This window comes from Centruroides sculpturatus, unplaced genomic scaffold (assembly GCF_000671375.1).
Source record: "Centruroides sculpturatus isolate CEXI.00-Female unplaced genomic scaffold, Cexi_2.0 scaffold1040, whole genome shotgun sequence".
Lineage (NCBI taxonomy): Eukaryota > Metazoa > Arthropoda > Arachnida > Scorpiones > Buthidae > Centruroides > Centruroides sculpturatus.
In genome coordinates this window covers 53,307-73,430 of record NW_019388358.1, presented here as the reverse complement: position 1 = coordinate 73,430, position 20,124 = coordinate 53,307, and the positions used below count along the sequence as shown (strand labels likewise).

Genomic DNA, 20,124 nt, shown 5'->3' with positions numbered 1-20,124 from the left:
AGAACGAAGTTAGATAGATAAAAGTCGAAATCAGATATGGAAAGCTTGGGGGAATGAGATCTCGATTAACTATATAAGAATATCCGGTTTAGACCGGAAGTTCCTATATAACGTAACTTCCGGTCTAAACCGGAATTATTATTGTAATTCAAAATTTTCTCCCGAATGGAGTTAGATAGATGACCGGCGTATCCCTGTTGTTAACAGGAAAGTATGATGCACAGGGACAAAACACTACTAAAATTGAGAGCATTGTGACGAAAACTACAGCCCCCCATTGTGATTACGTCACAATAAATTACAGCTGGTTTTTGCTCTGCTTTTAAAAATCGATTAAATATTTGTTCGTTAAATTATTTTTAAAATAATAAATAATTTTATTTAATCACATTTAAAAATATATATAATTATAATTTATCAAAGAAAGCAATTATATAATTTATTTTAATGACAAATTGTATATTCCACGAAGTAGCAAATGACTTTTAAAATTAAAAAAAATTAATTTTTTTTTTAATGAAATATTCTAAACAAGATGATAATTTAGTTCGACCTCAATTTATTTTTATATTAATCTTATTTAAGCAGTTTATTACGCAAATAATTAAATGTTTTTAATGTTAATTCTTGACATTTAACGTGGTGCCATCTGTTATCAAAAATAGTTATAAATTTATGTTAAATATTTAAAAATTTACACATTATTTGAAAACATTAAATTTTATTTACATTTTTACACTAATAAAATTAATAATGAATCTATTTTTATCAGTTTTTTTTTAATATTTGGAACTACGATAATGAAATAGTGTATTAATATAATCAAAAGTAGTAGATTTATTGTTATTCAAGATGGCGCCGAAATGAAGGTATAGTCCGACCAACTAGAAAAAAACAATTAAGATCATTTCTTAATTTTTTTTCGACTAAAATTATACATTTTTTAGCTTTGTATTTTAAAAATAAATATAAATTCTTTATAAAGCTATTTAATTGCAATTTTGAAAAAAAAATTAACAATAGGAAGAAATTAATTAAATACGTAAACGGAATTATCTTTCGGTCGCCATCTTAGAACACGGTCATAAATATTAAAAAAAAAAAGTAAACACTCAATTACCACAAAAAAAATAAATAATAATAATAATAATAATAATAGATATAATTCTTAACAAATACAAATAATTTTATTTAATTAATATTAATAAATTTATATATTTAAAAAATAAACGATGTCGTTTAGAATTAAAGTGCGCAATAGAATATACGATAATAAAGTAAAATCGATTTAAATAAATATCGGGAAGAGAGAGAGCGCCATCTAGCGCCCGTTAGGAGACGAGAATCGGTCTTCTGTAGATGGTGGAGCGTGATTAAAGAGGCACACATTCGACCGATATTTTAGAGAGGAAAAGAAAGAAATAATTATTATAATCGAGATGTTAGCTTTAATTAATAGAATATTAGATTGGTTTAAGAGCCTATTTTGGAAAGAAGAAATGGAATTAACTTTAGTTGGTTTACAATATTCCGGCAAAACCACATTTGTAAATGTCATTTCGGTAAGTTATCAATAAACCTTCTTTAATTATTCATTATTCGTTTCGTTTCTGGCTTTTATTATTTATTCATTTACTCCTTGCTTTTCTGGTTTAGTGCGCTTTTACGCTTAAATCTTTTCTCTGATTCTTTTCTTTATTATTTATTTTTTTTTTTGGTCGATACGATTCAATATCCACGCGTTAGTCATCTTCGCTTGAGGTCTGTGCACTTGGAAAACAAAACTAAATTTAGTTCTTCGTAATTATTCGGATTCCTGCCAGTCGTCTTCGTTGTCCATTTAATAAAAGATGTGTATAAATTATGTACTGATTCAAATATATCATTGATACACATGTATAGGTCACATGTATATATCATCATCATCATCATCATTGTTTGACTTTATTTCAGCTTAATTTACTTTTGAGTTAACATTTCTGTCGTGTAGTAGGGTGGAATAAAGGTATTTAAGTCGTCGTCTTCCGTTAAACGTTCAGATACGTGTTCCTTACTTTCTTCGTCGTGATATTTGTGTGTGGCTTAATCGTCGTGGTTATACCTGATTGATTAGTCTGTGGTTAATCGTTTACGTACCCGTTCGGGTATATGTGTTTGTTATCGTCTCCGTTTAATACGCGACTGATTAATATGTGGTATACCCATTCGAATACGGTATATCGTCATTGTTCGCTAAACATTTAAATACGCATATGCGTTTGTTTCCGCTTTCTTCTTTTACTTAATGTCATGATTATATGTGATACACGTAACTGTTCAAAAACTGTATCGTCGTACTTTGCCAAACATTAAAAAAAAACACACACACACACGTGTGTATATATATATATATATATTACTGCTTTCCTCTTCTACGTCGTAACATGTATTGTCAAATTACCATGATTATATGCAATTGATTAATTCATAGTTCAAACAAGTGAAAAATGTGATCTATAGATGGAAGAATATATATATATATATATATTAATTAAATAGTAAGCCGAGTTTTAAAAATTTATTAGACTGTTTTTGTACGTAGTCCGATATGGCTGTATTGAAAAACTGGAACCTGATCTTTTTTTTTCCCCCTCTAGAAAGATGATAACATGTTTCATTAGCAATAAAACATTCTCAGAATCTCCGAAATAAACTGATTTTTATGATTTTGTTTTTTGTTACTTACATGTAATAAAAATTGGATTATTTTAGACTGGGTAACTTATTTTTTCTTCTGTTTTTGAAGAGTACAAATGTATGCTACGCTAATAAAATAAATATTGCCATCGTTAATGTTTGTCTGTCGTGTTGAATAAACCCTTTCTGTTGGAGAAAACTGAAAAAATAGTGAAAAAAATTTTATGAAATTAATTAATAATTGTGTAATGAATAATAACAACATGATTGATTGATTGATTGGCATAAAAGAACCTTGTATAACCTAGAATGACCTGTTAAGTAGGATGATTTAAGATTAAAGAAACAACATTCAAATTCGATTTAGTATGTAAAATATTTGTCGAATGTTCAAGTAAAAATGTTAACTATTTTAAAAATTTAAACCTATTTAACCTTTATTAAAGATTAAGAATAACATACATATCAATGATTAGAATTGGCAAGTTTCGATGTCAAGATTTCAAAACATGCTCTAAATAAAATTTCAAGTTTAAGAATAAGACAAAAAAGAAAAAAATAAACTTGATTAATACATTTTTTGATGACTGCAAACTATTATAATCGAGCAAATAGAGCAAAACTGTATAAGAAAACAAGAATTTAACCTATTAGATTTCATTTTAATTTTTGAAATAAAAATAAATTTGGAATCGACTTCGCTGATGTATAAAATTTAAAGATTCTAAATTAATTTACAGAGGAATTAAAATTAGGAAACTGAAGATAATTTTATATAAACAACAAATTCATTTTAATCTAATCTAAAGACAGATTTAATAATAATAATAGTAATAATAATTGAAACTGAATTGTTTCATATTAAATTTTACAAAAATCTATGTTAATTAATAATTATTATTATTCAAAATATAAGCGACCGTTAAAATTGGATTTTAAGAATGGAAACACTCAATCGAGATGATCATTTTCTTATATCTAAATTTAAATTTTAAGATTTTTATCATTGAATGAGAAGAATATTGCTAAATATTCTTAGTTATAAACCGTTTCCAGTTTATGTAATTGGTTTATTGATAAAAAGTAATTTGTTTTTAGCTCTTTCTTAAAATTAAATTTTGATTTGCAATTAATTAAAAAGCTTAAATACAAGAATAAATTTTAAATAATTTCTTATATAGGCAGCACAGGTAATATTTTAAGTATTTAATATGTTGAAATAGGAAAAATTTTAAGATTTTTAATCTGATACATTGACTTTATCTCATGTACACAGTTAAATGATTGAATTTTATAATTAATTTTGATCTATAAGCATTATGTTATTGTAACAAACAGGCTTAATATAACAAATACTTATTAAAAAATTGTAATTATACTGTGTAATTTTTCTCAAATTTTTGTACGTCTAAGATTCAAGTTTTAAAATTATAAATAAAACATTGTCTATCATTTATGTTGGAATTAGAATAATAAACATTAAGATAATTTTTGCTTTAGATAAGCATAATTATGTAAATTTAACATTTTATCAATTTATATAATAGTTTAGTAATAAATTATATTATAGGATATATGTAAATCTGTTGAAAGGAGAGCCTGTATTCTGAACTCTGGTTATTTACCAATGTTTTTGACTCGGTTAGCGGGTCATATTCGAGCCGGCATTCCACTTTCGATTGTCCATACTTGAAGACGGGCTAAAAATATTAGCATTTTTAATTTTATCCCCACTATTAAAGTTGCATAGATTAACTCAGCTAAAATTTTTATGTTACGTCAAACATAACTCTACTATATTATATGTAAAAGACATTTTAAATCGGGTGGCCAACCTTTTCAGAAGGCGAGCCAAATTTCAGAAATAATATTTCCTGCCGGGCCACACACCTAATTTTTTTTTTTTTAAATTAAAGTAAACAAGCAAGCGTGGTACAGCTTCAACCACATCGTCGTTTCCCAGTAGGTGAGATCGTGGTCAAACACTTGCCTGGTTTAATGTAAAAAAAAACACAAAAAATAGGTATTTATTTTTTGGAGAAAATAAAACATAACCGAGAATCAAATATATTTATTAGACTATTTAAAAGTGAGACATCTGACTTTGTTTTACAGAACTAAGTGCATCAAAATTGATCTCCACTGATGTCGCTACACGCAAACAGTTTTCCAAATGAACATCAGTAATTCGATCTCGCTTGTGATTTGATGTACTTCATGCGACTAAAAAGCTATTCACACGCATAAGTGTTTCCACATAGTAAAACCATTGTCAGAGCATGTTTGTAAAACGCAGGATATTTATCCTTTTCCAAATACGTTTCATAGAACTCTTCCAAACCAACTTGATGAAATTTCTCCAACATTTCCGGGTTTACTTAATTATAGAATTGATATGGTAGACAGGCTACTTGGTTAAAGTAGTTTGAACTGTAATTATAAATATGTTAAATATGTATTTTAATGTCGATTGCAAAATCTCTCCAGATGCATTGGCGATAATAAAATGAAACTACAGAATAACACGGAACTTTGTCAAGCTGGACTGAAAGTAGTTATGAGTATGAGCCCGATAGCATTGTGAGCTTCCCAAAAACGCCAAAGACCACAGAACATATATAGCTTAAGTTGAAGTCTTATATTAAATTTTTTCAACACCTAGCGTCGGACAAAAAAACTAAGTAACCTTGAGTGTCAAATAGCGGGATATTTGAAATAATTAAAAATCTATTAATTTTTTCAAAAATGAGAGATATTTCAAATTTCTCTTAGCTATAATTTAAAAATACATGATACGAATAACTCATGATGTAATGTTCTTTTGCTGATATGTACAATAAAGTTAACATTTACATTCATTTGACCTAGCTCCGCGGGCTGCAACATGACTCCAGGCGGGCCGCATGTGGCCCGTGGGCCTCGTGTTGGCCACCCCTGTTTTAAATGATTTAAATAAAAGTTTATTGTATAGTATTATAAAAATATATGACTTTTATAAGCATAAACATTAACAAAAATTGTTTACTTTTAGTGGAATTATATAAAATTTTATTGAAGATAAAGAATAAATTAATTTTTTTTAATTAAAGGTATAAAATTTGTTGAGGATTTCAGAGTTTTCCTGTTTTTTTTTTTTATATGAATGTGAAAGAAGATTGTATTTGTGGTATTATTTTCCGTTAGCTTCTCTCAAATGATGATAAATTACAGTTGTCAATTTTCATCTGATATAATAGTTCAGAGATACGCCTATGGAGTTTTTTTGGATAAATTGTTAGGAAATTGTGGAAAGTTTATGATAAATAAGAATGTCTTAATTATAATTTTATGGTCAGATTATGAAAAATTTCTGTTTATTTAAAAAATCAAATTTAATGTTTGAGAGAGACTTTGATTAATAATCACTTATTAAAGTATTCTGATAATCATTTTTCCAGTTTTCAGATTAGGTATAAGATGTTATTTTTTTCAGGAAATTTTTCCTTTTGTTGTTTGTTTAGCACAAATATTTCATCATCAACATGTAAAACATCTCACAATTTAGCATATTTTTAAACAGATATTTTTTTGTATCTGAGTCATTTATGTTTTAAAAATTTAGTAACGATAGTCATAGTTATTTTAAGTTATCAACATTGTTTTAATTTTTATTTTCTTTATTTAAAGATCATTAAAAACACTTCTTGTAAAACTATATCAATGGAATTTTAAATGAATGATTTTTAAGTCCAACAAGATACAAAACACAATTACTAATACATTTTAATTAATAAACACATCTTAGTCATTTCATAATTTTACAATAAAATTTTCAATATTTCAAAATAAACTTATGAAAAAAATAATGATATTAGGTTGTATTTTTTGAGAAAAATGTGAAGACAGGTTAATTAATACAGGTACATTACTAAATTTCCAGCACCCTTGGTTTCAAAACCTAGCCAGATTAACTGTTCTTACAATTTTACATATAATAATTCCTTAACATACTTATAACCCAGTAATTGTACACCTCCCAGTCTAAAGTATAACATGGACTGCTAGAAACTTAAATTAAATGAATAGTAAATTTGACATCACCATTGACACACTCATCTCTTGTTAAAGCTAGAGCTAGAGTGCTAGCTAGGGTTAAATTTAAGCAGAATTAACTAAGAATATCACAGAATTGCAGTATCCCCGCTAACAAGTTCAGTGTAAATAATGTAAATAAACGTGTCCTACATACAATACCATCTGCAGTCTTTTAGTAAACTAGTCTACTAGCCATAGGAATTTCAAATTTCCTCTTGCAATTTTGTTCAGATTAGAGATGGTGCTGGAACATCACTTTCAAAAACTCAGTTGATGTACAGTACCATACATCTAAAATAATATTTATCTATCAGTCAGCAATGTAATTTCTGTCATACGCAGTTTAACAGCATCATCATATACAATTTATAAACAATGTTCATGTGGCAGGAGGTATCATTCTAAAACTCAACCATATATGCATCTTACCTGTTTTTCTTGATTTTATTCAAGTAAAACATTTAAAAGAAAATTCAAAATAAAGTATTTTATACAATTCTATAAGTTATCAATAGTGTTCTAAAATTATCACAACAACTTTAATTAAATCACATTTTTCCATGTCTAGCAACATCTGTTGAATATCACAAACTTTCCATTCATTCTAATAGAAACATGACTACTTATAAGAATTATAGACCAGCCAAATAATCTCTACAGAATGGCCATAAGAATGGCCAGCCAAATAATCTACAGATGTGTAGCATTTCTTTATCTAGAATAAAGATAGGGCAAAGATAGTTTCGCCTTCCTTGAATTGTTAACTGTATCATTTATCTGATTAGATATGCTGACAGTGCCAAATACAAATTCAACAATTCCATGAAATTTAAAGTCAACTACTCCATGTTAATACTTTTTTTTTGTTCTTTTTGTACTCTGGGCTGTCATCAATGGCATGCATGTTCTTCATACCTAATGTTAGCAATTATGTTTGGTAACTAGTTAATGTGTTATATATTATATAGTTACAATTTATATGCATTATGAAGGTAATCATTAGATTGATTATTATTACTTAAAATTTAATCATTGATAGTGGTATTAATATAACCTGTATAATCCAGTAATCATTTGGCTTGATACTGTTAAGTTTTTAGTGAGTTTTAATAGTATTTTTATGAGTATTTTTATACCTGTGGTTTTATTTATGGGAAGAACAAAATTTTTTTTAACAAAACTGATAAAGCAGGAAATATCTAAATAAATAAATACTTCATAAACTTAATTCACTGTAATGTGGCTGTACATTGTTTAAACAGATATGAATTATTGAAAGAAAAGTTGTATTATTTTAATTTCAAGTTTTTTTTTTTAACTTGGCCCCTTAAAATACTTAACAGAATACTATATCTTGCATCACTGTGAATATATTTGAGTATATCTATATTGTAATAGTAAAGTAATTTTTAAAGCAGCATAATTGATTTATTGTGTTGCAAATGTCATGTTCAGCTGGTATGGTGCCAAGTTCTATGCTAGAATATAAAGTCAACACATAATTACACAAACAAGTGAAATATTAAGCTGTTATTGGTATATGTATCATCTAGAAACTTCTTTACAATGTGACGTGTATTCAATATTCCAGCTTTCTATAGTGTCATGTATGTGTTTTTATTAATGTTTAATGTTTCTACACTTTTGTATAACATATGTGGTATGATACCAGTGAAAGAGAGGACAATAGGTACAATAAATACCCTATCCATCTTTCACAGTTGCTTTATTTCTTGGGCAAATGGAGTGTACTTGTTGATTTTTTTCAGTGCGAGCATTTTTTTATGCTATGAGTGTTTGGAATGAAATGTTTATAATGTAAGTGATCTTATTACATTTGTCAATGAAAATGATTTCAGATCTATTGTGATGAATTGTTTTATCTGTAATTGTCATATCATGCCTCTGTCATATTTTGTGTATTATTATTATTTTGTATGATTTTAAATTTGATATACAATTTTTATGTCTGTGTTTTATGTACAGAATATAATTTTCTTTATTGTAACTGAATTACTCATCTCAAAAATACAAAACTATTTCATCCCAAATTCTATTTCTCACTATACCGAATCAAGTAAAATTGTATAGCACACTTTATGTAATGTTAAAGTTAATAAATTGTTTAAAACATAGTTTGTCTTCTCGGTAGTAATTTATAATTTAGCAATTTAATTAAATCAATGTATTTTTGATTATTGTTGTTTGGTATATGATGCCGAAGAAAATAATCTGACTTTAATCCGTCTGTACAACATGAGAATAACAAGTACTATCCGAAAACCAGTTTAACAACTGTTTTCTTCCTTGTTGCATCTGACTTTTAAATATTCTTTCAAAAGAATACAATTTAGAAACTTCCTTCCTTCTTAGAGTTAAATACCTGTATTTTATTTATTTTTTTTTTTTTTGAGAGTTTTTTTTTTATGATAGCATTTGTCATTGTAATGAATGCCAAATACAGTTTATTAAATATAACTTTGATTAATTAATCTTTTAATGTTTGTTTATAAAAACAGAGATCATTTCAGATATTATTAACAGTGATTTAAGCTAGAATAAATCTTAAATATAAAATAAATCTTAAATTATAATTACTGATGCTGGATGATAATTTCTGTTTACTTTTAAGTACTCATTTCTAAAAGTAAAACATTGTCTTTAGTGTGTATCAGTAACAAGATGGGATACCATTCCTTACATTCTACAGATTGACAAATTCATTTTAAGACAAACATTTGGTTTCATGATTTTAATTAATTAAAACTGCTGCTGTTTTCTGTGTTATATATATATATATATATATGCTTAATTGACATTTTAATTTTACGCTACGAGAGATAATGCAAATATAGTTACCATGGCAATTGATTTTAAATTTCTTTTGTTTTCAATCGTTAGTATAGTCTATTGTAAAATCATAGAATGTTAATTGCATTGTATGTGATAATCTTGTATTTCAAATGACAAAAAGATATAAAAATAGTTGAATATTGTTTTATTTTAACATTGGAAAACAATAGTGTAAGGTAATGTTTAAAAAAAATTCTCAATTATTTTAAATCTTGTGAATTTTTCTTGTAAGTACAGAATTTGCACTATTTAAGTACAATAAGTTATATTTAAACTGCCAGATTTTAACACTACATTTATACTAATTTTAATTAAATCCAGCCATTTAGATTTGATTGATTTATTCCTGGATTTGTTTTAGTTTATATATTTAATATACAGTAAGTTATATTACAAAAAAATTCTGTTGGATTTGGTTTATAATTAATACATAAGAAATTAAATTCAATGTTAATATAACAACTTTCAGATTATGAATAATCCTTCACAATATGGTTGATAATGGTATGTTTTATTTAGAACTTCTGAACTGTAGGCAAGAAAACAATAATTTATAAATAAAATACAAACTATTTCAATATTTATTTACAAACAAGATCATTTTATCACTTTTTTCACTTGATATATAGTAAAAATTAAAATATAAATACACACATTTTCGTTTCTACATGTCTCCAGCTTCTGTTCATTGTATGTGGGATTGCAGTTAGTCTCGATAACATCACCTGTATTCCGCGAGTAAATAAATAAGTTTAAATTAAATTCACAGATGAATGATATCGTAAGTCTGCATAATTATTTAAAATTTGTGTGTACAAATATAAGGGATATTAAAAATTTTTTAATTAAAATTTTATTATAATATACTAATTTTCTCTCATGTCAATATGAAAAAAGTTTTTTTAAATCCAATACAAGTGATTGTGTATAAAGTTACATGAAGATCTCCCTTTGATATCCATTACATTTGTGCGTTTTAAATTTGTATTTAGAATAGTTTAAATGTAAAAATTAAAATCAGAATGCTCTATTCTTGGAATAATTTCTTAAATTTAGTTCAAACCTGAAGATGGCCTATGGTATTAGGTAGAAAATATTTGTTAAATAAAGAATTTCCTCTCAGTGAACCTTACATTATATAATAACACTGTAGTCTTTCTCTGCTAAGTACACCTGGTATGGATCCATTACAGTGTTTATTCAGTGTAATTTCACAAGAATAAAAGTGAATTTTAAGGAAAAATATTTAGCAGTATTTTTATTATGTAATTTAATTTATTTTATTTAATATGTATATAAAATATACAAAATGAAATTACAGCATTTATTTTGCAAGCTTAATACTTGTATATGTATACATATACTTTCAAAGAAATTCTATTTTAGAAATTGTTCTAATTACAGGAAACAGATAAGTTCATTGATAAATTGTTTTTATTTTTATTTTTCTTTCTTTCTTTTAATAACTTAATACTAAATTTATATAAATTTCAACAGTTATTTTGAAAGTTTAGAAAAATATAAAATATATTTTTCTGGTGATAATGTTTAATCTTGTTTTTTAATATAATTTTAAACTTATATACAAGATGACTCAAAAGTCTCCATATAAAACACAAACCCACTGGTGATCATATGTTTTCTTAAGATTGGTTATATGCATTAGTCATTCATATGTCACATGCATTTGCTGTGATTCAGAAGAAAATATTGTGCACGCTTTCAATGAAATGGTGCTCTGGGACTTGCAAGCGATGCACGATAAGGTGAATCCTGTAGCTCTAGGTGGAGACTTTTGAATCACATATATATAAGGCTTTTTTCTAGGAATATGAAATCTTTCATTATCTTTTAATTTTAGAATTATGTGATTATTTTATTTGGAAATTCAACAAAATTTGTCAAAATCTTTGGTACTTTTTGGTCATCATTTAGCAGTATGCACAAAAATAAGGAGAAAAATTAAAACAACAAATCTTTTAACGCGTAACTCAGATTTCGAATTTATTATAAATTTTTTTAATTAAATATAAAACGTTTTAGAAAAGCTATATAGTTGTTATATAAATCTGTAATCTAAAATAAAAAATTTGATTTATTATTTAAATACTAAATATTTTTTAAGATGGAAAAAAAAACAAGAATAAGAGACATCCTTTTTGTGCATGTAGCTCAAAATAGCACATACTCTGCAGAAAATTGCTAGAACAAAAGTGTTTGCGTAACCCACCCATTGTATAATCTGTTTTCATAACACACTGAGTTATGCAAACAGTGCTAAGTGGTAATCAACAGTTGCTCCCATAGGCATGGTGCAGGGCCAGTTATACCATTAGGCGAGCCTAGGCAATGCCTTGGGGAGCCAGCCTTACTCTTAAACAAAGAAAAGATTGATCATTAGTGTTAATTTATAAAAATTTGTTAGAATGTTCATAATGATGATATTTTTATACATATTCACACATGTGGGTGTATGTGTATGCTTGTGTGAGTATAATATATAAACAGGGCGCTTACATTTTCTTTGCCTAGGAGTGTCAGTTATTCTTGTTCTGCCAATGCATGGTATATAGTATACACCATGCCTGTGGGAGCAGCTATTGCTTTTTAAGTTTGCAATTGCAATTTAAAATTGACATATAATCCACTTCATCACATAACCTGTGCCCCTTTCAAACTGTCTTTTAAACACAAATAACACATGGTTTATACACAAGAAAATATACGTGTCTTATTACAGAATATACAGTTAACTTTTCTTTTTCCAGAGAAAGTTCTGTATACGGATAAGCTTTTAATATTTATAAATATGTGTTGTTATTGGTATTCTTAAAGGTATTTTTATTGATATCAAGAGTTCATCCATACGATATCAGGAGACTTTCAATAATTAAGGAAAAACAAAAGATAAGAAAAACAAATTTTAATTACTTAGCAGAATTAATTAAATTTAGAAATGCTCTTATATAGAGCATTGTTTTTAATTCCATTAAATAATAATATCTGATAACATTAAAAACAAACTTTATAATTTAAAATTGCATTTATTAATCCTAGAATATTTAAAACATATGATCGATAAAGTGGATATATTTTACATTATTATTATTATTTAATATTTTATGTTATAAAACTAATTTTGAAATGTGGACATCTTAAAATATTTTCCGACATAATTTACTTTTAACAAATTGTTTCTAAATAATTAATGTAGAAACCTCATATCAACTTTGGAATTTGTTTCATATCTTTGATAAATTACAATATACAGGTTATTATCAGATTAATTTGTCTACTTGCGATATTGTGATTTTAACATGACTCATGCTTCTTCTATTTCCTGAAAATTTTTGTAGATTTAAATAAAATTAAATAGTGTGTTGTATATATCTTTATCATATTTAAATTAATTTAAATGAATGTGTATATATTTTTAGAAAATTAGTCAATACAAAATGTTTGAAATTGTTTAATTAAGCGATATTTTATAGATAATTCACTTTAATAAAGAAATTAAAAATAAAATATCTTTTAGTATTCGTTCACTATTATAGTAAGTGTTTGTTTTATAGCAAAATTCATTTCTATAATGAGCTTGAAATGTCACATTTACAAGAAAATAAAGATATCAAGAAAGTAATATCAAATTGCATTCTACTAAATATGATTATCAGATATAGTAAAGAGGTGATGATAATTATCATATGCTAAATTATCAGATTATTATAGTTCTGATAGGAATTTTAGTTCATTAAACTTACTAATAATGAGAATACATTTTATTAAAGATAGAAATGGTCTCATATTTTGAATAGTTTAACAACTTAATAATTTGAAATGTAAAAATATTCAATAAAATGTAACTCACTATAGAAATTGAACCTATAATTCCCATATATTAGAGGAGTCTAGTTACTTTTTATCATTTTAAAGTTCTGTGTTGATCTTTTGTTGTGTTTTTACAAGTATAAATAGATGATACTTGCAATTTTTGCAGAGTAAAAATTATAATGAGTATTTTTCATATATTGAATATCCTATTAATTGCAATCAAACGTACTGCAATCCTCACAGGATATTCAAGCAGTTTGTAAACTTTGATGTTTACCATCCCTGAATTGTTTAATTTGTAGATTGTGTAGTCCTTTTTTCCTTACATTTTTGAATGTTTCAAATATTATTTTGATTCATAAAGATCGGGTCTGAATATTATACGAACTTCTATAAAAGTTACAAGAATCAATAAACCAAAGGATTAATAATGTTCTTAAAAGAAATATAATTCAGAATACGTCTGATATCAAATGAGTATGATGTTTTCAGAGAATAAATGAAAACTGTTGAATCAGAAAAAGCTTCAGAATGAGATTTTAAAGGAAATTATCTTGAAATGCAAATAGAGAGAAAGATTAGCTTTGTCTCTACATTTCAAAGCTGAAAACAAAAGAATAAGATATAGCCAAAAGGGCATTCTCAAGAGAATAGATTATTATTCAGTCATAAATCTCAGGAGAGTTGATCTAAAGATCCTAAATGAAATATTAATAATCTGTAAGAACTGGATTAAGGACAAAACTTTTTAAAATGTTCTTTCTTTAATTAAAACCTGTTCTAATTTAGAATTTCATTTGTATGTAAAAACATTAATGGAAATGTGACTAATTATAAACACAAGTTAAGCTAAAATGCTTTATTTTATTTCAGTTTTTTTATTCCTCTCCTTTCTTATAAGTTACGAGATTTTAAGTAAAAATTGTATAGTTAATGAAAAAACCGTAAAAATCTTTAGAATCAAAATTTTGTGTGATTATTTTAGATTTAGATTTAATTTCCGTTTGAGTTGTACAAGTACTAAGTGAAACTATTCATATAAATACTGTATATGCCATTTTACAGTAGAATATCTTAATTAATGCTTAAGAACAGCTCTGTTTTTTGTTGAATGGAAATTTTTAATATTTATTTTGTGAAATATTTAATGGTTACCAAGAAAAATTTTAATTTATTATTAAAAAAGCATCAGGATTAAAATTAACAATTAATTTACAATATCATGCCGGCTATTTTTAATATAATTTGTAATCTTCCAAACTCCTTTCAGTAATCTGGTAAGCATGCATTAATGTTATTCAATGTCATAATATATCAATATCATGCGCTCTATGACAAATGCATGAAATTTTAAAGAAATAAATGGTTAATGAATTATTTAAGATTTATTTAAATGATAAATTATTAAATGTTACAAAAATAATTTTATTTTTTATGATATTAGATAATAAAATGCAATTAATCGTATTGTTTTAAAATTAAATTTATTGTTTTATTAAAGATATTTTAAGTAAAAAATGTTTAATTGTAAAATAATTAAATACAGTAAGACCTTGTTTTGCACTTAGGATGCGTTCCTAGATGACAAAGCATTAAATGAAACAGCGTTAAATGAGATCATTTGAATCTGTAGTAAATAGGGAAAGGGGAACGTGCAAACAAAAATAAACAAATTTTACTTTAATTTTAAGTTATTTTTATATTAATTTTCATAATAATATATGTTACATAACAAAATTCTTGATAATTTTGCGATGAAGTCTCTAGTGACATTTGTTGCTTTTCTTTCTTTCGTCAAGCAAATGTCTGTTGCAGGAGATTGCATCCAAAATGCCTTGTCTTTCTTTTGCACACCTTTCAAAATAGATCATTCACACACAAATTAATAACGTTTTATGCAGCACTCCATATCATATTGATAGCATGGACATTGTTTTACTGCTAATGAGAACGATATACAAAAACAAACATAGATTTTGGGGAAGTACAGTGCTATGATGAATTGCCACCTTTTGCCAATTGGTTCTTTTCAGGAATGATCATATTATACAAATTATGAAATGCTGCAATAATTTGAATCAGCGTAAATTTTGAGCATTTTTTTTAGGCTTCGAGCAGACAGCATTATATCGAATCAATGTTAATCAATGAAGCATTAAATGAGGTCTTGATGTACAGTGAATAGTTGAAAATATAGACTAATTGGGACCATAACCCATTTGGATTTTCAGTTTGTCTGAATTTACAAAAATGTGTGTAAATTAGCAATTTAAGTACCATAAATTTAAAATTCAAGTTTGTGTTCTAAGTTAAAGCCAGTATTTCGTAAAGAATATCAGAATACTTACAAAGATTCAAAATATAATTTACAGAATCACTATATTTAAACATAAAATATAATGCTAAAATTAGCAGTATTTCTCGGATATAATCACTATAGGATGACAACGTAGGACAATATAAGATGCGGGATGATGGTTATTGTGATTGACGCAAAGTAAAATATCGGGAGAAAGCAAGTCTGTCACAGATTGTACATATACTGAAGAGGGATTGGTGAAAACTCCAATCCAAAATGCATATACAAAGTAACTAAAAGATCTGTGAATTAAAATTGTCTTCTGAGTGGCTGTACTTAAAATGTACTTTAAAAATTTTATTGCTTAGTTAATGATTACATATGATCAGTTTATGAAATTGTTTTTGTTTTCAAATATTAAATAATAAAAATAAGCAAAATTTAGACAGTTATGCGTAATAAAGTAACATTTTTTAGATACTTAACGTTAATAAATTATTTTCTTTCACAAATATTACATTAACTTAAAGGTTTATGTCTGTTTATAACACTAATTTGAAACTTGCCCATTTAATTCTGTAAATTTGTTAGAAGAATAAGTGAAAAGAGAAAGTTATTTCAAATATTTCTTGTCTTATTTTTGTATTAATAGTCATAATTAGTAGAATAATCGAAAGTTAGAGTTAAGAGTCATCTGCAGAATATTTTCAGTTAAAAATGTAATAAGTATTACTTGAATATAAGATGCACCCCACATTTTACAAACAGGTTTTGTCAGAGAACTGGATGTTAATTAGAAGTAAATATAGTTTACAAGAATTTGTTAGAGTAAAAACATGAATAATGTATTTGAAATAAAGTTTAATTGACAGAAAATATAAACAAATACCAGAAAATAGTATAAATTTTTCATTAAATCCAGACTTTTGAAGAGTAACAAATAATACCATGAATTTAAAAAATACCTCTAATTTAACGTTTGGTTTGTTAAGTTATTGTGACACAATACTTGGGCGGTCTGCCTAGGAGGGATGCCTTTTTAAGGGTAACTGGCCCCTATTCAGGTGTTACAGATGTAGAGAAAACTCCATGTGGCCAGCCCATCTGGGCGAGGTGCAAACCCACTACCGAACTATCGGTGTTCAGGGAGCAGAACTGCTTGGCCACTGGTGGCCCTCTAATCTAAGATGCATCCAAATTTTAAATTTATATGGAAATGTATGAAAAAGTGCATTTTAAATTCAAAGTAATATGGTTTTAAATTATAATACATGCAAATATTTTATGCAAAATTATTAAATTTTAATGCCATAAATATATTTATTAACATTTATTATTAATATAAACCGGTAATAATGCCATTTGTTTTTGGATTATCATACAGCTTTCTTTTGTGATAAATTTACTACAAAATGTCAAACATACACAGTACACTAAATGAATATTTATATTTATTTATTGATTGATGTTTCCTATATCTGAAAATTTAATCTAGTAGTATTTATATATCTGTATTGTGATCTCATTTGAAGAAAATTGCTTTAAAATATTTTGAAAATTGAAAACTGCAAAATATCAATTGACATCAATCAAGCTGTCTTAATTCTAGACTGTATTAAGCACTTTGATATACGTTTTGATAAGTGACGATTTTAAAAATTAAAAGTAAGCAATTTTGTTTTTCCTCTTTCTGTTATGAAACTCAACAAAATTCAGTTTTAAGTTTATTTTGTATGTTAATTCTATATTTTTCTTTATTGCCCTATATTAATTGTAATATATATAGTATAGAACAGTGATTCTAGGGGATCTGTGACACAAGAAATATTAAGTCCTTCTTCGTACCACGATGGACCGTGGATCTTCGCAAAGTTCCACAGACCACCGGTCGAGAGACATGGGTTAAATTATAATAGGAATAATTCCAGATCAGAAAAATAGCTGTATTTGATCGACTACACGCAAACGTTAATATATTTTTGTTTCAGAAAAGTTTCTTAATTGAAAAATAAATCTTTACAAAATAAAGAAAATAGAATTTGCAATAATGAATATTATGTTATCATCTAATTTCTTATTCTTATCTGGTAAGTGAATTGAATGTAAAACTTTGTATTAAACTTCTCTTTATTGATCAAATAGCTGTTAAAGATTTAGCAATACATAAAAATAGTTTAGAAACAGTTCATATTATGTCATTATGAATAGTTCTGTAATTAATCTAATGAAACTGGAATTTTATAATAAATACAAATTTAATTTTCCGGAAATTGCTCTATATTTCAAACTAATACTTTTAATCCTTGTAAAGGATTATCTTCGGGTTTGGCAAAAAGTTCCGAACCCAAAGATTAACCTGCTTATTGCAATATATTGAAATATTAAATACTTTAATGTACAGAATTGTTACTATAGAAGGAAAAATTAATTTTCATTATAATCAAATTATATCTTGTTAATATTTTAAGAGTAATAAAAATATTTTGTAATATGACAAAATTTTACAATGTGTAAATAGAAATAGCATGTTTTTTAACATTTCTCATGATCTAACTCTTAAAATGTTTTAAGAATTTTATTTTTTAATAGATCAATTATTAATTTAATTTAAAATGAGTTTTTGGTTTGAATTATGTCTAATCAAATTAATTGTTTCCTATGATGATAAAATTATTCCATATTAAATTCGTAAATTCAGTGGAAATTAATTTGATTTCAGAGGAATATGATCAGTCCTCATAATATTTCTGTTAAAGGATCGGGATAATTATCTGGATTAATCGCATTTTGAGATTTTCAATTCTGCTTTCAGATCAACAGCATTTGACATTCAGACAATTTCAACAGAACATTTAATGTAGCCGACCAACATTACACATTCAAACATTTTTTAAACCGAGGAGGGAAATATATCTGTTAATTTGTTTAAATGTTGTTTGAACGAACACTTGTTCTATTTAAATTGTCAGAACGTCTAATGAAAATCCCGAAAAGTGCGTAATCTGAATAATTATCCTCGCTCCTTTAATGATTTTCTTTCATTCTTACTTAGTAAATTTTTTTTAAAATATTACGATTAATATCTAATCTAGAATTTAGTCTAGATTTAGTGTTAGAAAATTAATATAGAACAAATTAGACTTTTATTTATTCTGTAGCCTGGTTTTATTGCATAAATTATCTTATGGTGGTTCACTGTTATAATAAATTATGTTAAAGTGATTATTCAGTTAAATTGTATGTTGATAGTTTTTAATTTTGTTTATAAAATTTGTTATTCTAACACTGAAATTCTTTCTAAATAAAATCTGTTTTTTTTTTATAAAGGAAAATATTATTATAACAAAAGTTCAAATTTTCCTTGTTGTCTAATTTTATAGTAAAATAAAGTAGGTTAATATATTTATTAATGTAGATTTAAAGGTTTATATAAATCAAAAATTATTTTATTAGAGACATTTGAATGAATAAATGCAATGTCCTTTGGAATTGTGTTTATTCGTGAATTATGGAATTTGAAGTAATAAATTGTGATAGACTTTATCCCATAAAGACTAAAGATTTGTTCAGTTAGAGATTAAACTAAAAATATTTGATAATATTTATTTGTAATATAATATAAATCTTTATGAATTAAATTTATATTTCATAAGGATGAAAAATTTGAAAACCAAACGTAATTGAAATTGATGTTTGTTGAGATGATAAAAATATTTATTTATTTTTTTTATTCTTAACATATTTAAATTTATAGAGTTACAGAATTATTTATGATTCAAAATGTGTTTGGAAATATAGGAAAACCTCAATTTAATGGACTTATTCGGACTAAGCCGTAAGTCCGCTATATAATAAAGTATGTTTTCCAAATGCCTACGTTAAAAAATTGACAGAATAGTTAGTTTATCTGTTTTTACTTATGTAGATATGTTTGTGTAATTAAAATTAAGTATATATAAGAAGTTAATCTTACCGAAAAGTTTTATATATGTATAATTGCATATGTACTACATACTTTACTCTTAAGACTGTAATAAACAAGTATATGATCTAAATTGAAATAAATAAACAAATATTTTTTGGAAAATACACTTTAATTGTATTTAAACAAATAGATTATGTTCTTAAAAAGAAAATGAAATTTAAATTTGACAAAAACACAAAATGTGTCCTATTTATTCATCTTCAGATGATGATTATATTGAGACACTCTCATTGTGATGGAAGTTAAGAATGGTGACTTTTGGATTTGGAAAGAATATAACCTGTTAATTTAATTACATATAAAAAGCTTTTTAAGATTAATAGGGTGTTAATTTTTACATACGACATATGAACTGGGAATTTTGTCTGTTAAATTTGATGTCCATTAAATCAAGGTTATACTGTAA

The 20,124-nt window shown here is 25.8% G+C and overlaps 1 protein-coding gene across 1 annotated transcript in view; it reads left to right on the top strand.

Annotated features, from left to right (window-relative positions):
- Positions 1-1,310: 1,310 nt before the first annotated feature.
- The window catches only part of LOC111616896 (ADP-ribosylation factor-like protein 8B-A), a 28,956-nt gene continuing 10,142 nt past the window's right edge, over positions 1,311-20,124 (top strand). The window contains exon 1 of the mRNA XM_023358252.1: positions 1,311-1,562. Coding sequence (XP_023214020.1) covers positions 1,440-1,562 — 123 coding nt within the window. The 5' untranslated portion in view covers positions 1,311-1,439. The remainder of the gene's footprint in view (positions 1,563-20,124) is intronic.